The following is a 22,142-nucleotide window of genomic DNA, read 5'->3' as shown; positions in this document are numbered from 1 at the left end:
GACATTTAGAATGATTTCTGAAGGATCATGTGACACTGAAGACTGGAGTAATGATGCTGAAAATTCAGCTTTGCATCACAGGAATAAATTACATTTTAAAATATATTCAAATAGAAAACAGTTATTTTAAACTGTAATAATATTTCACAGTATTACTGTTTTTACTGTATCTTTAATCAAATAAATGCAGTCTTGGTGATCATAAGAGACGAGGAGCAAATACGTTAAAATCTTAACCACGCTAAAGTTTTGAACAATATTTTACACTAGTAGGAAAGGCATCAGATCATATAACTGGAAAATACAAATAAAGGTTTACCAAAATGAGTTTTTATTTTTTTCAACATTCAGTATGGTTAAAAAAAAAACTCTGTTTTAGATGACCATTCGAGAGTGAAACTAAAGGCAGAGGTCAACCCCTCCAAAGAGGACTACATAAATGCCAGCACTATAGTAAGAAACAACGATTTTTATTCCACTAAAGAAGTATACATATACTGTATATATACTGGATACGTAAATACTGGTAGAAAAACACATTATCTCTATAAAAAAAGGTAAATGTGATCATGTCACATTTTTCTATCTTTACCCATAGATTGATCATGATCCACGTTTACCTGCTTATATCGCAACTCAAGGACCTTTACCACACACTATTGCTGATTTCTGGCAGGTAAGTTACACATGTTGAGAGTAATGATGACATTTTAAGATTTAGATAGAACAAATATTGGAATAGTTTTAAATATAAAAAATATATATATATGATTATAAGGTAAAGGATGATCACAAATCTAAATGACCAAATGGCCGTAAATTAAATAATAGAAACATGGTATTACAATGCATTTCCTATATAAATGATTATTTGTGTGCTGACACTGTTTTGGTGCATGTGTTAGATGGTATGGGAAAATGGCTGTACTGTAATAGTGATGATGACCGCTTTAGTGGAGGATGGAGAAAAACAATGTGAACGTTACTGGCCTGATGAAGGATCGTCTTTATACAACATCTATGAGGTGAGAAACATTAAGATTCACTTCCTTTATGAACCTTATGCTTTTAGTATGTAGGCTACTATCCATTTTTTTCCCCCCTGTACGTCTCAGGTGAATCTTGTGTCTGAACACATCTGGTGTAAAGACTTCTTGGTTCGTAGTTTCTACCTGAAGAACGTCCAGACTCAAGAGACCCGCACTCTGACCCAGTTTCACTTGCTGAGCTGGCCTGCCCAAGGCATTCCCACCTCCACACGCCCCCTGCTGGACTTCCGCAGGTACTGCCGAAACCGAACCCCTTCCTGCTGATAATAAATGAGCTCATATTGTGATAGGACTACAAACAGATCACACACACATCAGGTGTTTTCTCAAGGGAGGTAGTAGCTCCTCAAAGATATTACAAAAGATAATAGTGTGGAAATTATTTTCCAAGTAATACTGTCCAATAGCAACATCAGTGTAATAAGGTTCGGACGGAAGGAGGCAGCGTACTTTTCGCCTCCCTTGAGCTTAATATGTTCTCATAGAGAACAAAATGAGAAATTCGCATGACATCAAGTATGCAACCGGTCTTAAAATTGATAAATGATGGAAATAATTACGGAGTGAACAACATCTCCACTAGGTCACATCCGAATTGAAAATAAGAAATGATTTAGAGAGCACTCGGTTAAATGAAAGGCCTTTGTGCCTGTGACCATTTTTACTGAAGATTTGTTGACTACTAATAACAATAGCCAAAAAACATCTAGTAACAAATAAATGTACATTGTAACACTTTAGAATAAGATCCCATTATATTATACATTAACAAACATTGAGCAATACATTTGCTTAAGTATGTATTCATCTTTATTAATGTTAAATAAAAATCAACTGTTCATTGTTAGTTCATGTTATCTTAGGTCTATTTAAGAATATTAACAGATAAACCATTTGATTGTATTAATGTATTAGTAAATGTTTTAATTAACATTAACTAAGACTAATAAATGCTTTAGAAGTGTCTATTATTATTTCATGTTCATTAATGTAAACTAATGTTATCCGATTAAACCCTATTGTTAATGCATAAACGTAATGAGTAAATATAATATTCAATAGTATAAATAGTTAAAAAAAGAAATTCTTGTTGATAGTGTGAGGTCAAGTGTGTTCCAGAAACTGTATTAATCACATCAAATAAACTCACTTTACATTAGACTAAAACACACGCACACAAGTTTTTCATCCACATCTGTCTCACTGCAAATACTTCCCCTACTGTTTTTCCTCATCCTAATATGAGGATCTGCTTCACACTTGGGATTCTCTAATTACCTGTGGATGTTTTCTTTACCTTGAAGCCCAGTCCCCCCCCAACCCCCCCCCCCCCCCCCCCCTTGAATGAGTTCCTCTCCCTTGAATGCATTTGCACTTCGGACCTTCTCCGTTTGTGCTCGACATCCTGCCACGGGCCCCGCGTCACCCCCGTCTTTCTCTCCTCCTTCCGTCACTCTCTCTGTCTCTGATGGAGATCGGTAGGTCCCTGGACGTAGCACACCTCCCAGTGTCATTTTTGTGATTTGCAGCTAGTAGTCTGGGTCCAGTTGCATAGTCACAAAAATGATCATTGGTAGGTGTGAGTGCAGCAGGAGTGAGGCTCCATCTCCTCTCTCCCCCTTCCTTCCCCAGCATCATGCATCCTTCAATTCCTCTTTGTCGCCAGAATAATGAATCGTAGGGTTTGACAAATTGACAGTTATGCTCATTATGACATGCTTTCTCCCTTCTTCCCCAGCAACCTTTCTATTCTTGCATTGTGCATCTTTTTTTCCCTTTTTTTCCCTCAGAAAAGTAAACAAGTGCTACAGAGGACGCTCATGCCCAATCATTGTGCACTGCAGGTAAACGGCTACAATTTGTGTCTCAGGCTCACAATATGGGCTATGAATTTCTTTCATGGAATATGAATGATTTAAATTAAAATGGTTTCCTGTTTCAAACAGCAATGGTACTGGTAGAACCGGCACCTACATTCTTATTGACATGGTACTTAACCGCATGGCGAAAGGTACGAGCCTTATTACTCTATAGCCGTTTTATTTGTGCGCCTTGTACGCCATGCTCACAGGTTGTTTGTCTGTTTTAGGTGTGAAGGAGATTGACATTGCCGCCACATTGGAGCATATTCGTGACCAGAGACCAAGTATGGTACGCACTAAGGTATGTAAAAAATGCTTTTTGATGATTTCAGCATGTGATTGTGAATGTTAAGCTTGTTTCAGCGACGCAATTGACAAAAAAGGTAATTGCGACTTTTTATCTCATAATTCAGGCTTTTTTTTCTAGCAACTGCGAGTTTATCTCACAATTCAGACTTGTTCTTGTAATATTGAGTTTATATCTTGAAATTCTTTGTTTCTTGCAATTCTGAGGTTATGAACTTGCAATTCTGACTTTCTCTGGCAAGCTCGCATTTCCGAGTTTATATCTAAAAATCGCAATTCCTAAAAGAAAATTCAGAATTGCGAGTTTATAAACTCGGAATTGCAAGAAATAAAGTTAGAATTGTGAGATATATAACTTTTTTTCTCACAACTGCGAGTTTACATCTTGTAATTCTGACCTTTTCTTGCTATTCCTGCAATTCTAACTATATTTCTCACAATTCTATATCTTATTTTATATCTCGCAATTCTGAGTTTATATCTAAGAGTTTAGAAATTTGGAATGGCAAGAAATGAAGTCAGAATTTCAAGATATAAACTCGCAATTACCTTTTTTATTTTTTACTCTATGGCAGAAACAAGCTTTCTTGTGTTATTGTGTATTTACGCACTAAGCTTGACTGTTTCTTCAGGACCAGTTTGAGTTCGCCCTGACAGCTGTGGCAGAAGAGGTCAATGCCATTCTGAAAGCCCTTCCTCAGTGAGCCACTTCCCACTGTGTCCCTATCACATCCTTTCGACTTGTACTCACCTCTTTTCATGCACCTCACTCACTTTCAAAAGTCGGAAAATTAATATTGTCACACTATAAAAGACTATGAACGCTTTCTGTATGCTGGAAACATTATTTAAAGGGGCCAAATCAGTCCTAATTGAGTTTCAGGGAGAAACAGTGGTTTTAAGAGACATCTACGTTCCACACAAGCATAACACAGTGATTTAAAGTGACCTAATTTATGAACATTGACAGTATAATGTCTTTTTTTATAAATATATATATACATATAATGTTTGATGTTGAAAATGCGGAATCTTTACATTTTGTTGTTCTTAAAATGCTTTCTTGATCATGGTATGGCCAAAAATGACAGAAGAACCCACCATGTCTCATGCAGTCAAACATGAGAACATATATGCACAGTCATGACTCACGTCTGAACCCAAGAGTGGTTTGTTTCAGTGGAATGTACCTGAAAGGCACCTGTGATATCTTACGGTTCCTGTCAAATCTCTCACAAACATTCAGTGCTTTCACATCCTTAATGTCTAGTGCAGCCTTTATGTCGTGTGATGATCACTGTGAATAATTCATGGAGAGCTCGGTTTGTCTATTCCTGTAGCAAATAATTAGAAAATTATCAAAAAAACAGAGAAATATATGATTATAATTTTTAAATGGTTCTGAATTAAATGTGAATCTGTGTAGCAGCACTGCTTGATGTGTGTGGCTTATTCTTTCATTATGATCACGCAGACTGAACTCTGCAATTTATTAACAAAATATATATGGCTTTGAATGTAGAAAGATGCTTTTCCTGTAGACTGTGTAGTTAAGACCAAACCGAAGTCATATATACAAACCTAGTTATTATTTTGGCACCGAAATTACACATTTCACCTTTAAATCGCACACACACAAAGAAATGTGTATTCTTGTATGTCTGATTTTTTTATAAGACATTTAAAATGTCTATTCTTTTTAACTTTCTATTCATCGAAGAAAAAAATGTATCACTGTGTCCACAAAAACACACAGCTGTTTTCAATAATAATAATAATAATATATGTCTCTTGAGAATCAAATCAACATAGAATGATTTCTGAAGAGCATTGACTTTGACAATTCAGCTTTGCCATCACATGAATAAATGACATTTGAAATATATTAAGTTATTTTAAATTGTAATATTTCATAACATTGCTGTTTTTACTGTATTTTTGATCAAATAAATACAGCCTTGGTGAGCAGAAGAGTCTTCATTCAAAAACATTTGAAAAATCGTACCGATCCCAACCGTTTGAACAGTAGCGTATAAAAAAACTACAGAATAATGGGTTATGAAATGCAGATATTTTAATTAATACACAAGAAACCTTTCAGAATAAATAATAAACCTTTCATTAGTTATGAAGATTTTAAATTCTCAAATATAGCATTTCAAGTGCAACTATACATTCATTGCAGGTTTGAATCATTCATTATTAAAAATGTGAAAGAATAATTTTGTCCTCAAGACACTTTAATTTGTACACGAGCTCACATATTTCATCAGTGCAGGCCATAAATATAATTTATATATAAAAAGTAATCCAGTACTCCCTCTCCAAGGCTCACATTAACACACATACATACTTAGCACGTACATTATTGACCTTTATGTAGTGTTGCCTGGGATTTTTTTTTTCCAAATAAAACTTTGAAAAGGGTCTGAGCAGCAGGTGAGCCAGGCAGAAAGAAAGAGAGAGAGAGCAGAGCAGAGCATCGGGGAAATGCTTCACCTGTTAAGAGCAGACGGATGAATTCAGTATTAGTGTTGCCTCACAATCTTCTGTGTTGTGTTTGGTCAATTAAAACTACACAGACTAATGAAACTGAGACTAATAAAACAGGATTGTTTGCCATTTTGAGTGTACTCAAGTTTCTATGCACAAATTCAATATTTTCCTGCTTGATCTGCAGCAGGAGCAGCAAACTCTCAGGTAATTACACAAATGCATGTTCATTAACTATGAGTGGGGAGAAGATCTAAAAACTATGCTTTAGTTCTCAGTCATGTACAGAGAAGTCTACAACACTACGTTTTACCTCTGGGGGTAAGAGGGGGTCACAGCGCCACAGGTCAGCCTGTGAAGGCCTGGAAGTCGGACTCTGTAACGGCAGGGAGAATGAGTCAGGTAAAAAGCCCAGGTAAAAACAAAATCATTAACATAGTAAATGCAAATGAGGTTTACAAATGCAACCCATTAATAGGAATGATGAATGTGCCGGTAATGACAAGAGTCACACTGAATTACATGCTTTTTTGTGAACAGTGTATCACTAAGAAAAATAAAATGTATTCAACCTAATATAGTAATGTACGGCCTTTCAGCTGTAAAAAGTAAAGAGTTAATAAAGGGCTGCTGTCCATTTATATCAGGTAAACTGGAGAAATGAGCAGTCCATCAAAAATACTTTTTGTGTAAATGTAAAAATGAATTCTTATGAGCAGAGCTGGTTTAATACAGTTTATTGTTCTTCATATTACCAACAACATCATGTTAACAATGACCGAGTGCTGAATATGAATTAGGATACTTCTGTTCTGAGATAACAATGTTGTCTCGCATAACATTTTCAAATGTGAAAAGTAGTTATTGTGTGAATGACTTTGTAGACAAAAATATGTTCATTAATATTCACATAGCATCACATTTTGTGCTTTTTTTAGTGTTCATTTATTGATGTTTTGTTCATTTTATATCACAAAGCTTATAGTTATAAAACAAACCGCACAAGCAAGTAAAAAAAAAAAAGTATAATGTGCTCTGGCTAACTTGTACACAAACAGGCATGTGAAATATAGCAATGGCAACAATAGCCAATCATTTGAATCCTAGCAAAATAAAAGGCACAAACAAAATATCAATACTGAATAATTCTGATGCGTATAAAACTAATGAGAGACATTGTCAGTCAGTTATTTGGCACATTCTTATAAAATTAGATCATTTTGGATCTACATTCCCTTACATGTCTGTCTGTAACGCATTAGGTAATAGGAGTGCTAATCCCTAAAAATTAGCCCTCGGAAGCAGATTATCTTTAAGTCTTTGTGCAAAATTTCCCCATCTACAAAAAAGTCCCCTTCACATTCAACAGGTACCTCTGAAGGAATGACAAATGCACCGTAAAAATCACAAAGCACCCAGACTAGAGTCAGAGATTCTCCTTTCTAGAAGGAACAATAGCAAACAATGATGAAATAGAGCACTTCACTGCTGGAAGAATAAATGGAGCGTTCATTGGGAATGGGATGCCAACTAATCAGCAAGATATCTATTAAAATGCTCTGCAATACTCAAAATACACTAAAACGTCATGTCGAATACTGGATTATGCTGGTTAGCCATTATGCTAACGTTTGCTATCCATATGCCGGCTCTCCAATATCCCCAAAACACACCCTTCAAAGACATGTCAGTCCACCTGATGCCAGCAATCCAAAAGATTCACAGGCAGAGTGTGTTTCTGATCGACTAAGAAAGCCACTTGACTGTTTTAACAGTTTACACAGTCAAGGCTGGCAAATGATATCCCAAGACACCCATTTCTGTGATATCTGTCAGATATGAGTGACATTCTAAAATACTGCATACAGTACCTTCAAACTTCCTACTGTAAAGTGTCCTGTCTTTGTGTAGTATAAACACATTTTGGCACCTGTTATTCATTCCTTGAGGCAAGAAAATACAAATTCAACACTGTCATTTTTGTGCAATGCCATCAGCCCTGCCACAAGAGACAAAACTGTTAAAGCACAATCCAAAACTTGAGGATTAAAAAAAAAAAAAAAAAACATAGAGAGAACGTAAGGTTAACACTGCTGATTTCACACACAAGCATGATAATTCTCCACAGTCTTACTAACAGACCACACACTGACACTTCCTTTTCTTCTTTACCACATTATTCCCATTGGCCGCCATTTTATCATTCTCTTTATCCTCTCTAACACTCTCTGGATGCAAACTTTCTGAACCCGTATCTAGACCCTGTTCTGTAAGTCTGTCTTCTGGAGATGAGGGGGTGCTTTGGTCTGAATCATCCGTCACTTCTCTCTCGTATTTGTTTTTTTGAACGGCTCCCTTCCCATTCCCATCACCTGGCTCCCTCCCCCTCCCTCCCCCAGCACCTGAGATCACGTCCTCTCCCCGCTGCTGGGCCTCCATCTCCGACAAGCTGTAGGCCAGCGCCATCTGGAGGTCTTCGTCCTCGTCTTCACTGGCATCGGGGCAGTGGTAGAACGGGGCGGCGCTGAAGGATCGTAAGGCGGGGTTTGGGGAGCTGTTGTTGGGGGGGTGGAGCAGTGGCTGTTGGGATTGTCTGGGAGGCTGACTGGACTGCTCTCTACGACTCAGTTCCAGAGCTAAAGCCATCTCATCCTCAACACCTAGACACATAAACACAGCTCAATGTCAGATCACTTCTACAGCAACTCCTCAACACGGAAATTAGGAATTTGCATATATGGAAATACAAGAAGCTGGCGTAAAATGTAATGAGTTTGCTAAATCTACCTGCAAGCCTAAGCTGAGGTTTTGAGCCAATATTTGTGAAAATAAACAGCTGAAGGAATATGTGGTATTATTGTTTAATTATTTATCTGACTCCAATAAAGTAATGTGACTCTATTAAAGTTTTAAATGAAATTAAATTAGGATAAAGGATAAAGACGTACTGAAAATGATGTTTAAGCACCAGAACGCAAGATTGTTGAGCTAAGAACAATTTTATATTATAATATATCCACATTTATAACTAGGCCAAATGGTTATGACTTGCACATGTACTAATATTCAAATGTTTGAGGTCTGTAAGATTTTCTTTAATTTATGTTTTTGAACATTAAAAAGTCTCATATTTACCAAGGCTGCATTTATTTGATCAAAACTACCATAAAAACAGTAATATTGTGAAATATCTGATCAAATTAAAATAACTATTTTCTATTTGAATATATTTATGTAATTTATTCCTGTGATGGCAAAGCTGAATTTCCAGCATCATTACTCCAGTCTTCAGTGTCACATGATCCTTCAGAAATCATTCTAACATGCTGATTTGCTGTGCAAGAAACATTTCTGATTATTATCAATGTTTAAAACAGTTGTGCTGCTTAATATTTTTGTGGAAACATGATACATTTCTTCATGATTCTCTGATTGATAGAAAGTTAAAAAGAACATTTATTTGAAATAGAAATCTGTCTTTACTGTTACTTTTGACCAATTAATCCTAGGTAAATAAAAGTATTAATTTCTTTACAAAAAATCATATTGACCCCAAATGTTTTAATGGTAGAGTATGTGTATTAGGACTGCAAACACATCTACTTTCCACATCTACAGTCCTGAGTTTTATCCTGAGTCTGCAAGGTGATTTTTTACATGGACATTAAGTATAGAGATTGCCTTTTGGCTCAGCCCAATATTACTATTAAACAATAGCAAAAAAAGAATTACCATTGATGAGGACAGTTTTCAGAACCCCATCCTCCTCAACCTCTGTTCTCTCCTGGCCATTTTCTCTGACCCTGAGGGAAGAAATGTAATGTTTATAAAGAAAAGAAAAGGGAAATATGTAAACAAAATTAAATTCCTGTGACTTTCTGTAAATCAGACCTTCACATTATGGCATTAAATATAAACCATCTTTTACTATTCTACACCAATTGCATTTTAATTACTCATTTAGGCAAAAACTGTCTTTTTTGTTTAATCTGCCAGATGCACTGTCATACATCACTGATTTCAAATAAAAACAGTAGGTTGCATTGTTAAATTGTACCACATATGGAACAAGGAGAACAGCAGACAAAATCAGTTTAAAGAGAAGCAAACTGACTTTTTTGTGGAGACACGTTTTCCATTGACAATACGGGTGGAAGTAGAAACAGACTTGAAGTTTGCCCCTCCCATGCTGCCCATCCCACCCATGGAAGAGGAGAAGGAGGTAAAGTCAGCTGTTGATAAAAAATAATAATTCAGCTCTTAAGGATTTGAAAAAAATTCTCATAAAGTGACTATCAACTCATTTATTTGCCATGGTCCAAATCTACAAAAGAATAGTTTTTCACCAAATTGTTATCAATGTTATCAATACATATGCAGCAAAGTTTACCTAAATTAAGTATTCATCTTGGAGCCTGACCACAAATACACAAAAAGAGCACAAAGCATATTTAAAAACCAACCATTTGCTGAGGGGAAGGAGAAGAAGCGACTGGGCCCAAGCCTGGAGGAGGAGCTGTGAAACCCACTGTGCATTCCACCAAACGGGAAATCATCTAGCGGGAAAGTGTAGAAAAATGCGAGAGGGCTTAGGAGGGTAAGGTCAGGGAGAATACGATGAGTCTGTGAGGCAGTGGTTCTCAACCTTTTTGACTCAGAGAGCCCTTTGTCTGATACTTTATTCGAGGGTCCTCTTATATAAGCTGATATATAACTCCAGTACTCTGCATCTACTGTTATTAATACAAATAGACTCAAAAGTATGATGTCAGTTTAATGTTGTACATCTTTATTTTTAGATTTCATCATTAAAGGGATAGTTCAAACCTGTATGAATTTATTTCTTCTGCTGAACACAAAGTAAGATATTTTGAAGAATGTCGGTAACCAAACAGCTGATGAACCCCATTGACTTCCATAGTATTTTTGTCCATACTATGGAAGTCAATGGGGCCCAACAACTGTTTGGTTAGCGACTTTCTCTTAAAATAACTTACTTTGTGTTCAGCAGAAGAAATAAATTCATAAAGGTTTGGAACAACTTGAAAGGGGAGTAAATAATGACAGAATTTTCATTTTTTGGGATGAACTATCCCTTTAATATAACTAATTTTACAACATTTCTCAGCAAGTTTGCTGAGACCCCCTAGTGGGCCCCTGGCTGAGAACCACTACTATAAGGGAAATTCTGACAGAGATAAAACACCTTTACTGGTATCAAAGCAAAATTCAAGATCAGCAGTTTACACCAAGAACTATAACTATTTTAGCATCCACACCATCGGGCGGTATTGTTCTGTTTCTTTTAAGTGCGCCGCGCTGCAGTTTTGTCGTCGTCTGCTTTAAATGCTTGAGCTCTTTAAAGCAGGATGGATTCTGATTGTCAATGTTTTTATCATTCAGCAGCAGGACAAATTTATTCTGAAAGTGATTCCAAACGTTATTGTTTCTCTGTGCCATTACTGTTATAGGCTAGTTGTTGTGTGGACTCTGCTATCCTTTTACACTTCAAAACTATTTTTAGAACTGTATCTTTATCATTATAGTCCTTGGTGTGAACGGGCCTTAACTCCCTGAGAACCCACCAAAGAAGTCAGCGAATGGGTCCTGCCCTCCGAAGAACTCTCGAAACACCTCATCTGGGCTGCGGAATGTGAAGGAGAATCCTGGGAAGTCATCAGGAAATGAAGAACCACCAGAGTCTATAAAACAGAAAGAGCTCACATAAGCACATGTAACAATAAGAGAGTATCAAGCAGTGTAAAGTTCTCCTCACCTGAGCTTGGCATGTCCGATCTACCGTATCTGTCGTATGCATCTCGTTTGCTTTCTTGGAAATGAGAAAAAACAACAGTGAAATGTAACACCCTAAGTAACCTAACCCTTTCCTAACAAGTGATTTAACCATTTATAACATTGCTGTAGAGTTAAAATGTCCAATGTCCTACTGTCTGAAAGAACTTCATAGGCCTCTGCTATCTCCTTGAATTTTTTCTCTGCCTCTTCCTTGTTGTCTGGATTTTTGTCAGGATGCCACCGCAGAGCCTGTTTCCTGTAACTGTATACACACACATAAATAAACAGTTAAGTTAACTTGACTAGGGTTAACTAGGGTTCAGAGGCCATGCGCATACAACACGTTATTGCGTCCATATGTGCATTTATAATAGTTTTTTTGTATAAACATGCACTAGACTGACATATCACAGTGATCTTGTTGAACTAAGGTAAGTTAAAAAACAGTTTAAATCTTTTAAAATGTCCTGTGTGAATGGACCTTTTTAAAATTCAGGCATATCAGCTTGATCAGCATCCTTCATTTGAAGGGAAATCAGAAAACGGACACTTTCATTAATGTAAAACTAGAAAAACTGTAAATCCATTAGTCATTCTGTTAGTGTGGCTTTGCAAAATATATTAGCATATCTCAAATAGTTGGAGTAACAGACCACAGCAAACAGGCAGAATAAGATGTCATGACATTAAGATGTTTATGATATTCTTATGGATGTAATATATTCAAACTACCATTCAAAAGTTTGGGATCATTAAGATTTGTTTTTACTCTCTATTCACCAAAGAATCTTGAGAAGAAATATTAAACAGCACAACTGAGCAGCAAATCATCATATTAGAATGATTTCTGAAGGATCATGTGACACTGAAGACTGGATTAATGATGCGGAAAATTCAGCTTTGCGTCACAGGAATAAATTATATTTTAAAATATATTTAAATAAAAATACTTAAAACTGTTATAATATTTCACACAATAGTACAATTTTAGATCAAATAAATTCAGACTTGCTTAGCATAAGAGACTTTTTTCAAAAACATAAAAAATCTTACCAACCCCAAACTTTTGAATGGTAGACAAAGCACTGTGGTTGATGGATACTTTATATAGGTAAACTGTCTCAAAATTACTTGAATCTTCACTTGCATCTGGTTAAGAGACAAATTTAGAAACATACAATAGCAAACAATGCCAAGGCCATCCCATACTGCAAGCTACTGATAAGTGAAGGCAGTTTTAACTTACGCTTTCTTGATGTCATCTGGAGAAGAATTTCGTGACACTCCCAGAACATCATAGTAATCCACCATTGCGGCCTTCGGTGTAGTGCACCTGTTACTCAAACAGTAATAAATGACCTCATTATAAATCACCAGAATGTGTCATGAAGTGTTTCTGAAACCCTGGATGTCAGTTACAGTCATGTTCACACAATTAGGCATCTGTGATCATTCAAATCAAATGCCATGCCATCAAAACATACAATAACAACAACTTGGGTCATATACCCACTGATCTATATAGATCACTGCTGGTCATACCCTGTGTTTTTGACACCGCTATGTAAATACATTGGTTTAGCTATAATTTTAATGTATCACACAATTGTTAAGGGTTTATTTGAACAACTTTACAATACTAAGCACTTTAATGGCAGAACTTTTGGTAGGTTTTCTACTACTTTTTTTTATTATTGCTGGTATGGTGTTAAGAATGACAACAGATCAATGCACTGTTGCTGAAGATGACAGTTTATCAGAAACTGCTGGATTTGGATTAATAGACTGAATATAGACTGGCATTCCCCTGGAGTCTGGCCTGCCCATGTCTGGAACTCTCTGGAAACCGGACACAATGTGATGTTATTTCAAGCCCAAAGTTAAAACGCGATTTGTGTGTGTGGGCCATATGGCCACTGACAGCTGCTGCTGAAACACGCCTGATCATCAGACACAGACACACAGACACAGACACAGACACACACACACACACACACACACACACACAACTCCATAAATACAGCATTTTAGAGATCCTGCAATCATTAAGGCCGCCATATTAGAATAACTTGTACCTTTTTTAGAAGTATGTCCAGCCAGGAGAAGCCGTGCTTCTGTAAACAGGACTGAGCTATTTCGGGTGAAGCCACGGGAGCGACAGTCCGTTCCGACTCCCAAGACGCTGATCACAGGAACTGACGCTGTTTTAACGTACGCTTGAGTACGGAATTCCGTCAGAATCACCCATTTACCGTTGGCACACCGGGCTTCATTACTTCAGCGTGTAACCGATACCCAACTTCTATATCTGTCCTTCGCCCTCTTGCTGCGAAAGTGCGAATGCGGTGCGTCACGATCAGCTGAGCTGCGCCGTTTAGAACATGCCTGTGTTTGTTTACGTCACAGGCCCCGCCCACCACTGGAGCCATGTGTAGTACAGAGGTGGAAAGTACCTATCAAAACGAACTACTATATTAATAAAGGTGTTTAAACAAAGATAGCGCATCCTATCAGGCTCAAAATACCTAACGGATTGTACGAGGCACACTATATTAACAAATGTCATAAAAACAGACCGCACCATAAATGGAGTGGACTTATAAATTAGGCTAACATTTCTAAATGTAAAATAAAAGTAAAAAATAAAAATAAAGTATTAATAAAATCATAGGTCGTGGGATTGGAAATATTTTATTTTCTGTCATAGGCTATATCCCATACGTGCTTTTCAAGGATCGTTGGCAGCATTGTTTATCATTGTAAGAATTATGGCCAGCTGTCAGAAAAAAAAGAAAAACCTACCCATTTTTATGTTAAACAGTCTTTATATAGATTTCACATCCTTCTGCAAAGGTAGGGCCTATGTTTCAGCAACCTAAACAAATGTAAAGGTTTAGCTTTAGTAGGCTAAACTCCGCGATAGGGATGGAGGATTCTTCTGTATGGTTTAATAAAATTATTTTTAAAATGATTATTTTTTTCGAGTCTCCTGTTAACAACTGAATTGTTCATGACTCAAAACGAACCAGCAGTTTCAAGCTGTTGCAGAAGTTACAAATTGTAGCCTAAGCTATAAAACTAGTTCGAGTTCTTCTTAAAATGTTAATAATCCCCCCCATGTGACTTTTTTATACAGTGTTTATTTGACTGTATATTTTAATTGTTTTTATTTGTGCATGATAGACTACAAATAAAAATAAGTATGAATAATAGCCTAGTATTACATTATTTAGGGAATAGAAGCATAACATAAATAGTAGCCTATAGGCCATTTACTTTAATAATAAAAAAGAAAGAAGTATTTATATTACTGGTGATTCTCTTCCTTTGTCTGCTAGTTCACATCTCTCACAGCAAATAACAGAATCCGCCTCCAAACAATTTATCTATTCTAAAATCATAATATGAACTATAGCACAAGAGAAAACATTCAAGTGCTGCCCGTGAAGGAGCATCGTTGGTTGTGATTGTGAATACTGAAAGTCTGTGTTTTGAGTCTGATCGAGGCAATCTTGTTTGTAAATGAATATATAGCCACATGTCTTGGTAGGCTTGTACACTATAGCCGTGGATGGAGACAGACTCTTCCTGCTGATACACGTCCACTGAAGAGATTGAGACTGCTGGACGGATGTCGGAAAGAACAGCAGCGTTTTTCAAGTAGCGCTTCTCCAAACCTGTGGGTCTTTGAGCTCTGGCAGAGATACAGCTGTAAGTGTGATCTAACTTGACTAACATTACAGCTGCCAGCTGTGAAAGCTCACAGGGGTCCGGATTGGAAGAGACGTCCTCCACCAAGAATCCCCTCAGGTGTGTGGGGAGAGCCCTGGTTCTTCTCGGGCGACGCTGCTCCATAAAGATAAATCAGGAATAACTTTGATGAATCTTATAAAATTGTAAGATTTTGTGAAGAGTTGTGAAGAGCTTGTAGCATGTGTGAACAGGTATCAAGGCTTCAGAAACAGTTGTGTTGATCTCAAATATCAACTCAAGCTGCTTGACTGACATAAAATGTTGAGGCTCATTTAAATGTAAACAACACTTGATATCAGCAGTAAGTCAATTAGAGCAGCATGAGCTCTATGTTACAATGAATGAATGAATGAATAGTTTTTTATTATTGTGTCTTGCATATTACTGTATGCCCAGCCCTAATGGGCAAAAGACCAGTTGTCAGACAGTAGGCACAACATACATGAACTTATTTAAATAAACAAGTCTGCCGTCTCATCCAGGCTTTGCAAACAAAAGCAGCCAATTTAAACACATTAAAATTAAACAACCATTTCATCTTGTCGTCATCACTAATCCAGAACATTTCAGGCTTTTTAACAAACACTTCACCAAATAATACATTTCTATAATTATCGTACCGTGGGCAATATAACACAAAATGAGTTTCATTTTCAACCTCTCCTAACTCACACAGAGTCTGTCCTCTTCAGGAGTTTGAGTGAACCTACCAGTTTCTAAGGCCAGGGGAAGGATGCCAGTTCGCAGCTGAGCCACCAAAAGATCGTTGGTTCCTTGTCAAATTTGCCTTTACATACAACTCTGTTTCATATACATCTTTAATTTGCAAATAAGTCCTTAGCTTTGGCTTAGCCATAATCCCAATCAGCCATTTATGTTCAAAATTTGACATCAATTTGGATCTGATGTTATTGACGCTACAAGGCAAATTATTACAGAATACATACTGGAGTTGTACATCAGCAAAAACAGTCTGGAGCTCTGCAGCCCAGATGGACTTTTTCTTACTCCACAGAAAAACTTTTTTTGTTACTCTATTTTCTGAGAGATTAACAAGTCGATTCTACAGCCTAACCATTTCACATTTCCTTTGGACTGATCCAGGAACCCAGCCCATATCACCCAGCGCTGCCAGCACTGGGACAAACTTATGAACCCCCAAGAAGCAACGAATTGCACGATTTTCTACAGCGTTCAAGGCTGGGCTCTGCACGGCCCCCCACACCCCAGCAGCGTAGTTTAACACAGGGGACACACAGGCAGCATACAACTGAGAGAATGTACCATAACAAAGATCTTTACAGATTTTTAACTTGTTTATCACAGAACCCAGGGCTCTACTGGCTGCAGCAGCTAGGATTTTAACTCCTCTGTCAAACAACATAAATTCATCAAATACAAATCCTAAATACTTATACTAGGTTACATACTCAAGAACGGTATTACCAAAAGTAAAAACTTTTGTGCTTCGCAAGGTAACACCTTTCCTAAAATGTATAATTTGCGTTTTTGCTTGACTTATAACAAGTCTCCATCTACAGCACCAGTTTTGTAAAACATGTAACATTTTCTGTAGATCCTCTGCATTTTCAGCCAGTAATGCAATTGCAACATCATCAGCATAGAGCAGAATGCCAACAATGATACTGTCTAGGCGCACCCCTAAGTTTAGATGTTTAATTTCAAGAGCCAAATCATTTATAAACAGAGAGAATAGGCTTGGGGACAAAATATCCCCCTGCTTTACACCAAAGGGAATACGAAACCACTCAGTCTGCTCATCATTCACCTGAACACATCCCACACAGTCTGCATACAGGGACTTTAATGCCCAGTAAAACTTCCCATCAACCCCTGCCTGGAGAAGCTTCAAACTTAACAAATCCCTATCCACCCAATCAAAAGCCTTTTTAAAGTCCACAAAACAAACAAAAGTGGGTTTGTTTTCAGTTAGCCTAGTTCTGACAATTGTTGAGATTATATAAATATGATCAATACATGCCCGGTGTTTTCGAAATCCATTTTGTTCATCTACTAGATGCTCTGTTGTTTCCAAAAAATTACTTAATCTAGCATTTAAAATACTAGAGTAGATTTTATAAACAGTACTTAGGAGACTGATTCCTCTGTAGTTCAGAGGTATGCGGGGGTCATCTTTCACTGATTTAGGAATAGGTTTAATAATTGATTTATACCATGTAGAAGGAACAATACCGTTGTCAAAACATAATTTAAATAAACCAAGAAGCATATGCCTAAGATTTAAGGACTTTAACACCTCATTTGGAATTTCCTCCACTCCCATAGCCTTCCTCAACTTGGCCTTATTGAGAGCAACGCTCACTTCTTCCAAAGTAATATCAAAATTCAGATAAATATTTGATCGGCTGTTATCACCCATAATTAATTCAAGATTTCCCTTTACTTGAACTGAAAGAACACTAAAAGCAAGGTCAAAATCTTCAATATTAGTCAAGGTTGAAAAATCCAGTTCCCATTTTTTAACCACTCGCTCTTTTCTCAGCTCCACTGCACCATTTTCCATAACAACTTCCATAGGAATGGTCTTGATTCTATATGGACCCAATTTATTATTCTCTTTCCAAAATTGTTGTGAATTACTTATTTGTAAATGCTCAAGTTTTAATGCTTGACCCCTATTAAACCTTCTTTTATAAAATCTTATATATTTACCAAAAAGTGACTGCTTCTGCTTATAATTTTCCCTCATATCTAGTTTATTTTGTGGCACTTTACACTTAAGAAACCCTCTCTCTGCTATTATTCGCTCATTCCATAACTTTTGAAGATGGACATTCCAAAAAGGCTTCACACCCCGTTTAGAATATTTTTTAGTAGGTATGCTATCTTTACATGAGTTTATTTCCCCTCTAATAAATGTACAAAAATCCTCATACCATTTATCCTGAGTATTGTGGCACAGCCCTAGCTTATGTTCTAGCCCTTGCACTGCCATTTGGCAGCTAGTAGATGTTAAAAATGTCTCAGGGAATGGTCCAAGTCTCCTTTTAAGTACACAGGAAGAATTATTTTCATTAGTTAGTTGGATATCCACTTTAAAGATGAATTGAATTAAGGAGTGATCTGGTAAATGACATCTATCTCCAATAAGAGGCAAACATGCTACTGCATTTTTGTTAAGGAGGTCTGTGACAGTAATCACTTTAACATCAACGCAAAATTCTAGACAGGTATGAGGCGTCACAACATAATCTACAACGGCTTTGCCTTGAACTGAAACAGAGGTGAAATTATCATCATTTACATTAAGCCTGCCGTTCAAAATACAACACTTTGAATCTCTCAAAAAATCAAGAAAAGAGTCACCATGACTATTACAAACTAGATCTAACGCCACTCTCGGTGGAATGTTGTCCAAACCCTCAATGCAGTCCGCTTTATCAGCAATACGACAGTTAAAGTCGCCACAGATGTAAATCGCATCCACCTCTAAACTGTACACTTGAGTCAATAAGTGGGCAAAAAACCCTTCACAGTCTCTCCCTCTAACAGATCCCTCCGGGGACAGATAGCAAGAGAACACCACAAAGTTGTAGCTCGTATTCCGGTGTTCAAAGTGCACTCCTATAATGTCCTCCACAAACGTATCCATCACCTTAATTTTAAAGTGTTCAAAAAGTTCACTTCTAACCAAAAATCCAACTCCACCGGAGCCTTTTGGCGCTTTTATATGTCCTTTTCTGTTGTTCCTGAACCAGCTGTAGCCGCTCTCGACAACATCATCAGCCACCAAATGCGTTTCGTTAAGGGAGATAATATCGGGGTTTAAAGACTGTAGCATTTGAGCCCTAAGTGTACAGTTTGCCTTTGTCCAGCCATTTACATTCCAGTGCACTAACGACAAACAAGATGAGTCATTTCTTACTGAATTGGCTACGTCTCCATGCCTGGCCTTCTCCTCTGCTACCTGCAGCTGTGGACGCCAGCGGCGGAGGCGCGCGCTCCGCTCCTCGTTCACCGCGAATCCGTCCATTCCCCGACACGAAATAATCGGATCCATTTGGTAGATCATGCAAAAGCACTTTGAAGTTTTCTTCCATTACACGCTCCGTATGCGATTTTGCGGTTCTAATAAAAACTTTCTTAAACTTATCTTTAGATTTCAGATTCGATTTCCCCCGAAGCACTGCCACTTTCTCCTTAGCCGATGCAAACGCCACCTTCACCACGCCGGGGCCTGGTCCTCGTGCACGCAACCTCTCCAGAGCAACCAGCGTCACCCCGTCATCACAAGCACAACCATCCTCAATCACTTCCTCAATCTTATCAGCCAGGTTCTCATCTTCATCAAAAGGCAAACCCATGACCACAATAGAGACATCTGGGTCAAATGTATTTGAAGGACAGCTGTAATACATCTTTATCTTCTCCTCCAACTGTTGCATTTTGGATTTAAAGGGTTAGTTCGCCCATTTAAGACATGAAGTTGTATGCAATCCTTACCAGCACTACAGTGCATACACACTGACCCACTCTGTTGTCACCTCCCTGGTCAGAGTTCTGGCCGCTGGAAGTTTTTCAATAAAGTACTCCCGGTTATTTTCCGGGGTCACAAAACTGTGCGTTTTTACGTGAAAAAATTATTTGCGTTTCAAAGCTTGATTAATTTACCACACAAAAAACACGCCGGTCAAAATTCATACCTCAGTTTTAATCGGCACTATTTTCTATCCATTTCTATCAATCCGCGCTGCTGTCGACGTCAACAGTGCGCACGTTCCGATCAGCTGTTGATAGCGCGACTCGCTGACAACATGTCTGACTACGAAACTTCTGATGATGAAACCAATTTTAGCACAATGTCAGACGGATCAGATGATGAAAGTAATTTTAGCACAACGACAATGTTATTGATTGCAACACAAAACCTCAATTGTGTGTGTGTTCAATCAAATAGTTTTCTCAGCAAATTGTACCAATATCCCTATATACTGTTTTTATATTAGAATATATATATTTTATATTCACGTGTTTTATAATGGAGTCTAAACATCAGCTTGTTTACCGTACAGTTTAGACATGGGATCATAAAGTTAGTAAATAGAGCTTACCCGTGGTACTGGTACAGCAAAACTCTTTAATTTTCCTTTTCCTCCTTGGTTGGGGATGTAATCGTCTTCGCTGAAGTGAGCACTACACACACGAAAATCCTTTATTCTGGATATTTTAGCTCCCGCAGAGTAGCCGATAGCAACCAGCCAAATCAACAACACGCGCTTGCACCCCCTGCTGGTGAGATCGACTAACAGCAGATGGAGATTATGCTCGGTAAGCTGTCTCATAGTTATATTCGAAACAGGAATACGATGGAATCTGAACTTTGATCGCGGCACATCCTTGTGGTCACAGCCTGGGAATTTACAAGTTCGCACCATTGTTAATTTAATACTTTTTACGTCGTTGTAAATCATTTGTGTAAACACTATGGAACAGCTGATCGGAACGTGCGCACTGTTGACGTTGACAGCAGCGCGGATTGATAGAAATGGATAGAAAATAGTGCCGATTAAAACTGAGGTTCATGAATTTTGACCGGCGTGTTTTTTGTGTGGTAAATTAATCAAGCTTTGAAACGCAAATCATTTTTTCACGTAAAAACGCACAGTTTTGTGGCCCCGGAAAATAACCGGGAGTACTTTATTGAAAAACTTCCATCGGCCAGAACTCTGACCAGGGAGGTGACAACAGAGTGGGTCAGTGTGTATGCACTGTAGTGCTGGTAAGGATTGCATACAACTTCATGTCTTAAATGGGCGAACTAACCCTTTAAGTTCGCCGATTTCCGAGTCAAAGTCGTCTTTCATTTTCTTCAGTTCTTGTTTCAATGTCCTCTCCAACGAAATCCCAAGCGCATCCACCTTGGAAGTCAGCTTTTCTTCAATATTATCAATTTTAGTATTCACCAGTCTGAGCTCCTTCAGTAGCGCGCTGGTCTCATCTTCTTTGTCTACAACTTGACTACGGGTACGTTTTTTCTCAGCCATTTCAAACTCCCCAAGTTACGTCCCTCACCCACCTCTGTTACAAGTAGCCTACTATTAGTCCAGGTGATATGTGCAAAATTTGAGGTGATATGTTCACTTTTTCATAAAAGCATGAAACTTGGTACTCTTGTACAGTTAGGGGCCCTGAACATTTTCAGAAATGGAGCCATCGCAAAAACGCCTCGTGGCGGCCATTTTACTTTATTTTATTTACATGATGCCAAATTATGTATTTTGTATCAGATCTCCTGAATCAAACATGATAACATATAAAAGATGATGTCTACCCCATGTTTTTTTTTTTTTTTTGATGGCCAAGGATTTAAATGATACCATATACAACATCAGAAATTGTTCAGGTGAATAGTTAATGATGAATTCAGAGTTGTGAGAAAAAAATCACAGTATCTGAGAACCTAGGCTAGACTTTATAATATCATGTCTTTTGCATGCATGTTGTGTAGAGTTTTAAAAGCTTAATCCTTTTGGTAATTAACCTTGACAATGCAGTAACTGTAAAGAGTAGAATATTCAATATGACCATTAGCCTGGTTAAAACCAGACCATTCTCAGTTGTAACTGAGTTATGGTCTGGCAAAGCGTCTTAGACAAATCATTTCCAGAGGGGCGTCATCAACGGACGTCGCGGATAGACCCAAAACCAATCAGAGCGATGAAGGAGATGACGTATGCAGAGCGGCGGAGAAACATCTCCGAGTGTTGTTCTTTGCTCGGTTTTTAACAAAAAGGAAACGTTCAAATCGCTTAAAACAGAACGAGTGATGTTCGACGGCGGCATCCATCTTTGTAATGTAGGCTACAAAATCTGCTTCAAAATCCCAGCGCTGTCGTCATCG

At 37.7% G+C, this 22,142-nt stretch overlaps 2 protein-coding genes and 1 long non-coding RNA gene across 4 annotated transcripts in view; 2 read left to right on the top strand and 1 right to left on the bottom strand.

The window, feature by feature from the left end:
• Positions 1-4,718, top strand: part of ptprna (protein tyrosine phosphatase receptor type Na) — a 43,587-nt gene extending 38,869 nt beyond the window's left edge. Inside the window, exons 16-23 of the mRNA XM_056243754.1 lie at positions 380-453; positions 599-676; positions 906-1,025; positions 1,116-1,282; positions 2,840-2,893; positions 2,996-3,060; positions 3,139-3,212; positions 3,850-4,718. Coding sequence (XP_056099729.1) covers positions 380-453; positions 599-676; positions 906-1,025; positions 1,116-1,282; positions 2,840-2,893; positions 2,996-3,060; positions 3,139-3,212; positions 3,850-3,921 — 704 coding nt within the window. The 3' untranslated portion in view covers positions 3,922-4,718. The remainder of the gene's footprint in view (positions 1-379; positions 454-598; positions 677-905; positions 1,026-1,115; positions 1,283-2,839; positions 2,894-2,995; positions 3,061-3,138; positions 3,213-3,849) is intronic.
• A 551-nt stretch (positions 4,719-5,269) lies between these two features.
• On the bottom strand, positions 5,270-13,865 carry dnajb2 (DnaJ heat shock protein family (Hsp40) member B2). Of its 2 annotated transcripts, XM_056243756.1 has the most exons (11): positions 13,582-13,862; positions 12,753-12,839; positions 11,659-11,768; positions 11,487-11,540; positions 11,296-11,412; positions 10,174-10,266; positions 9,825-9,942; positions 9,443-9,513; positions 8,113-8,370; positions 6,024-6,086; positions 5,270-5,716 (listed from the first exon to the last, which is right to left on the bottom strand). In XM_056243756.1, the coding sequence occupies exons 2-10, from the start codon at positions 12,815-12,817 to the stop codon at positions 6,058-6,060; spliced, it is 915 nt and encodes a 304-aa protein (XP_056099731.1). In that variant the 5' UTR covers positions 12,818-12,839; positions 13,582-13,862; the 3' UTR covers positions 5,270-5,716; positions 6,024-6,057. The 2 variants fall into 2 exon arrangements, with proteins under 2 accessions (XP_056099731.1, XP_056099730.1); XM_056243755.1 differs by lacking the exons at positions 5,270-5,716; positions 6,024-6,086 and having other exon boundaries at positions 7,755-8,370; positions 13,582-13,865.
• On the top strand, positions 5,674-6,318 carry LOC130078230 (uncharacterized). Its single transcript, XR_008805903.1, has 2 exons — positions 5,674-5,855; positions 5,907-6,318. It is a non-coding gene; the product is annotated as an uncharacterized LOC130078230 (long non-coding RNA).
• Positions 13,866-22,142: the final 8,277 nt, after the last annotated feature.

The sequence above is a fragment of the Rhinichthys klamathensis genome, unplaced genomic scaffold (assembly GCF_029890125.1).
Source record: "Rhinichthys klamathensis goyatoka isolate OS25496 unplaced genomic scaffold, OSU_Roscu_1.1 h1tg000838l_1, whole genome shotgun sequence".
Lineage (NCBI taxonomy): Eukaryota > Metazoa > Chordata > Actinopteri > Cypriniformes > Leuciscidae > Rhinichthys > Rhinichthys klamathensis.
The sequence above is the reverse complement of the archived record's forward strand: the minus strand, read 5'-3'. Positions and strand labels throughout refer to the sequence as shown.

Coding starts and splice junctions, on each gene's coding strand:
- dnajb2 (XM_056243755.1), bottom strand. CDS start 12,817: ATGGTGGATTACTATGATGTTCTGGGAGTGTCACGAAATTCTTCTCCA. Junction 9,514..9,824: donor AAACGTGTCTCCACAAAAAA/GTCAGTTTGCTT, acceptor TTCTTCCCTCAG/GGTCAGAGAAAATGGCCAGG. Junction 8,371..9,442: donor GAAAACTGTCCTCATCAATG/GTAATTCTTTTT, acceptor TTATGTGTCTAG/GTGTTGAGGATGAGATGGCT.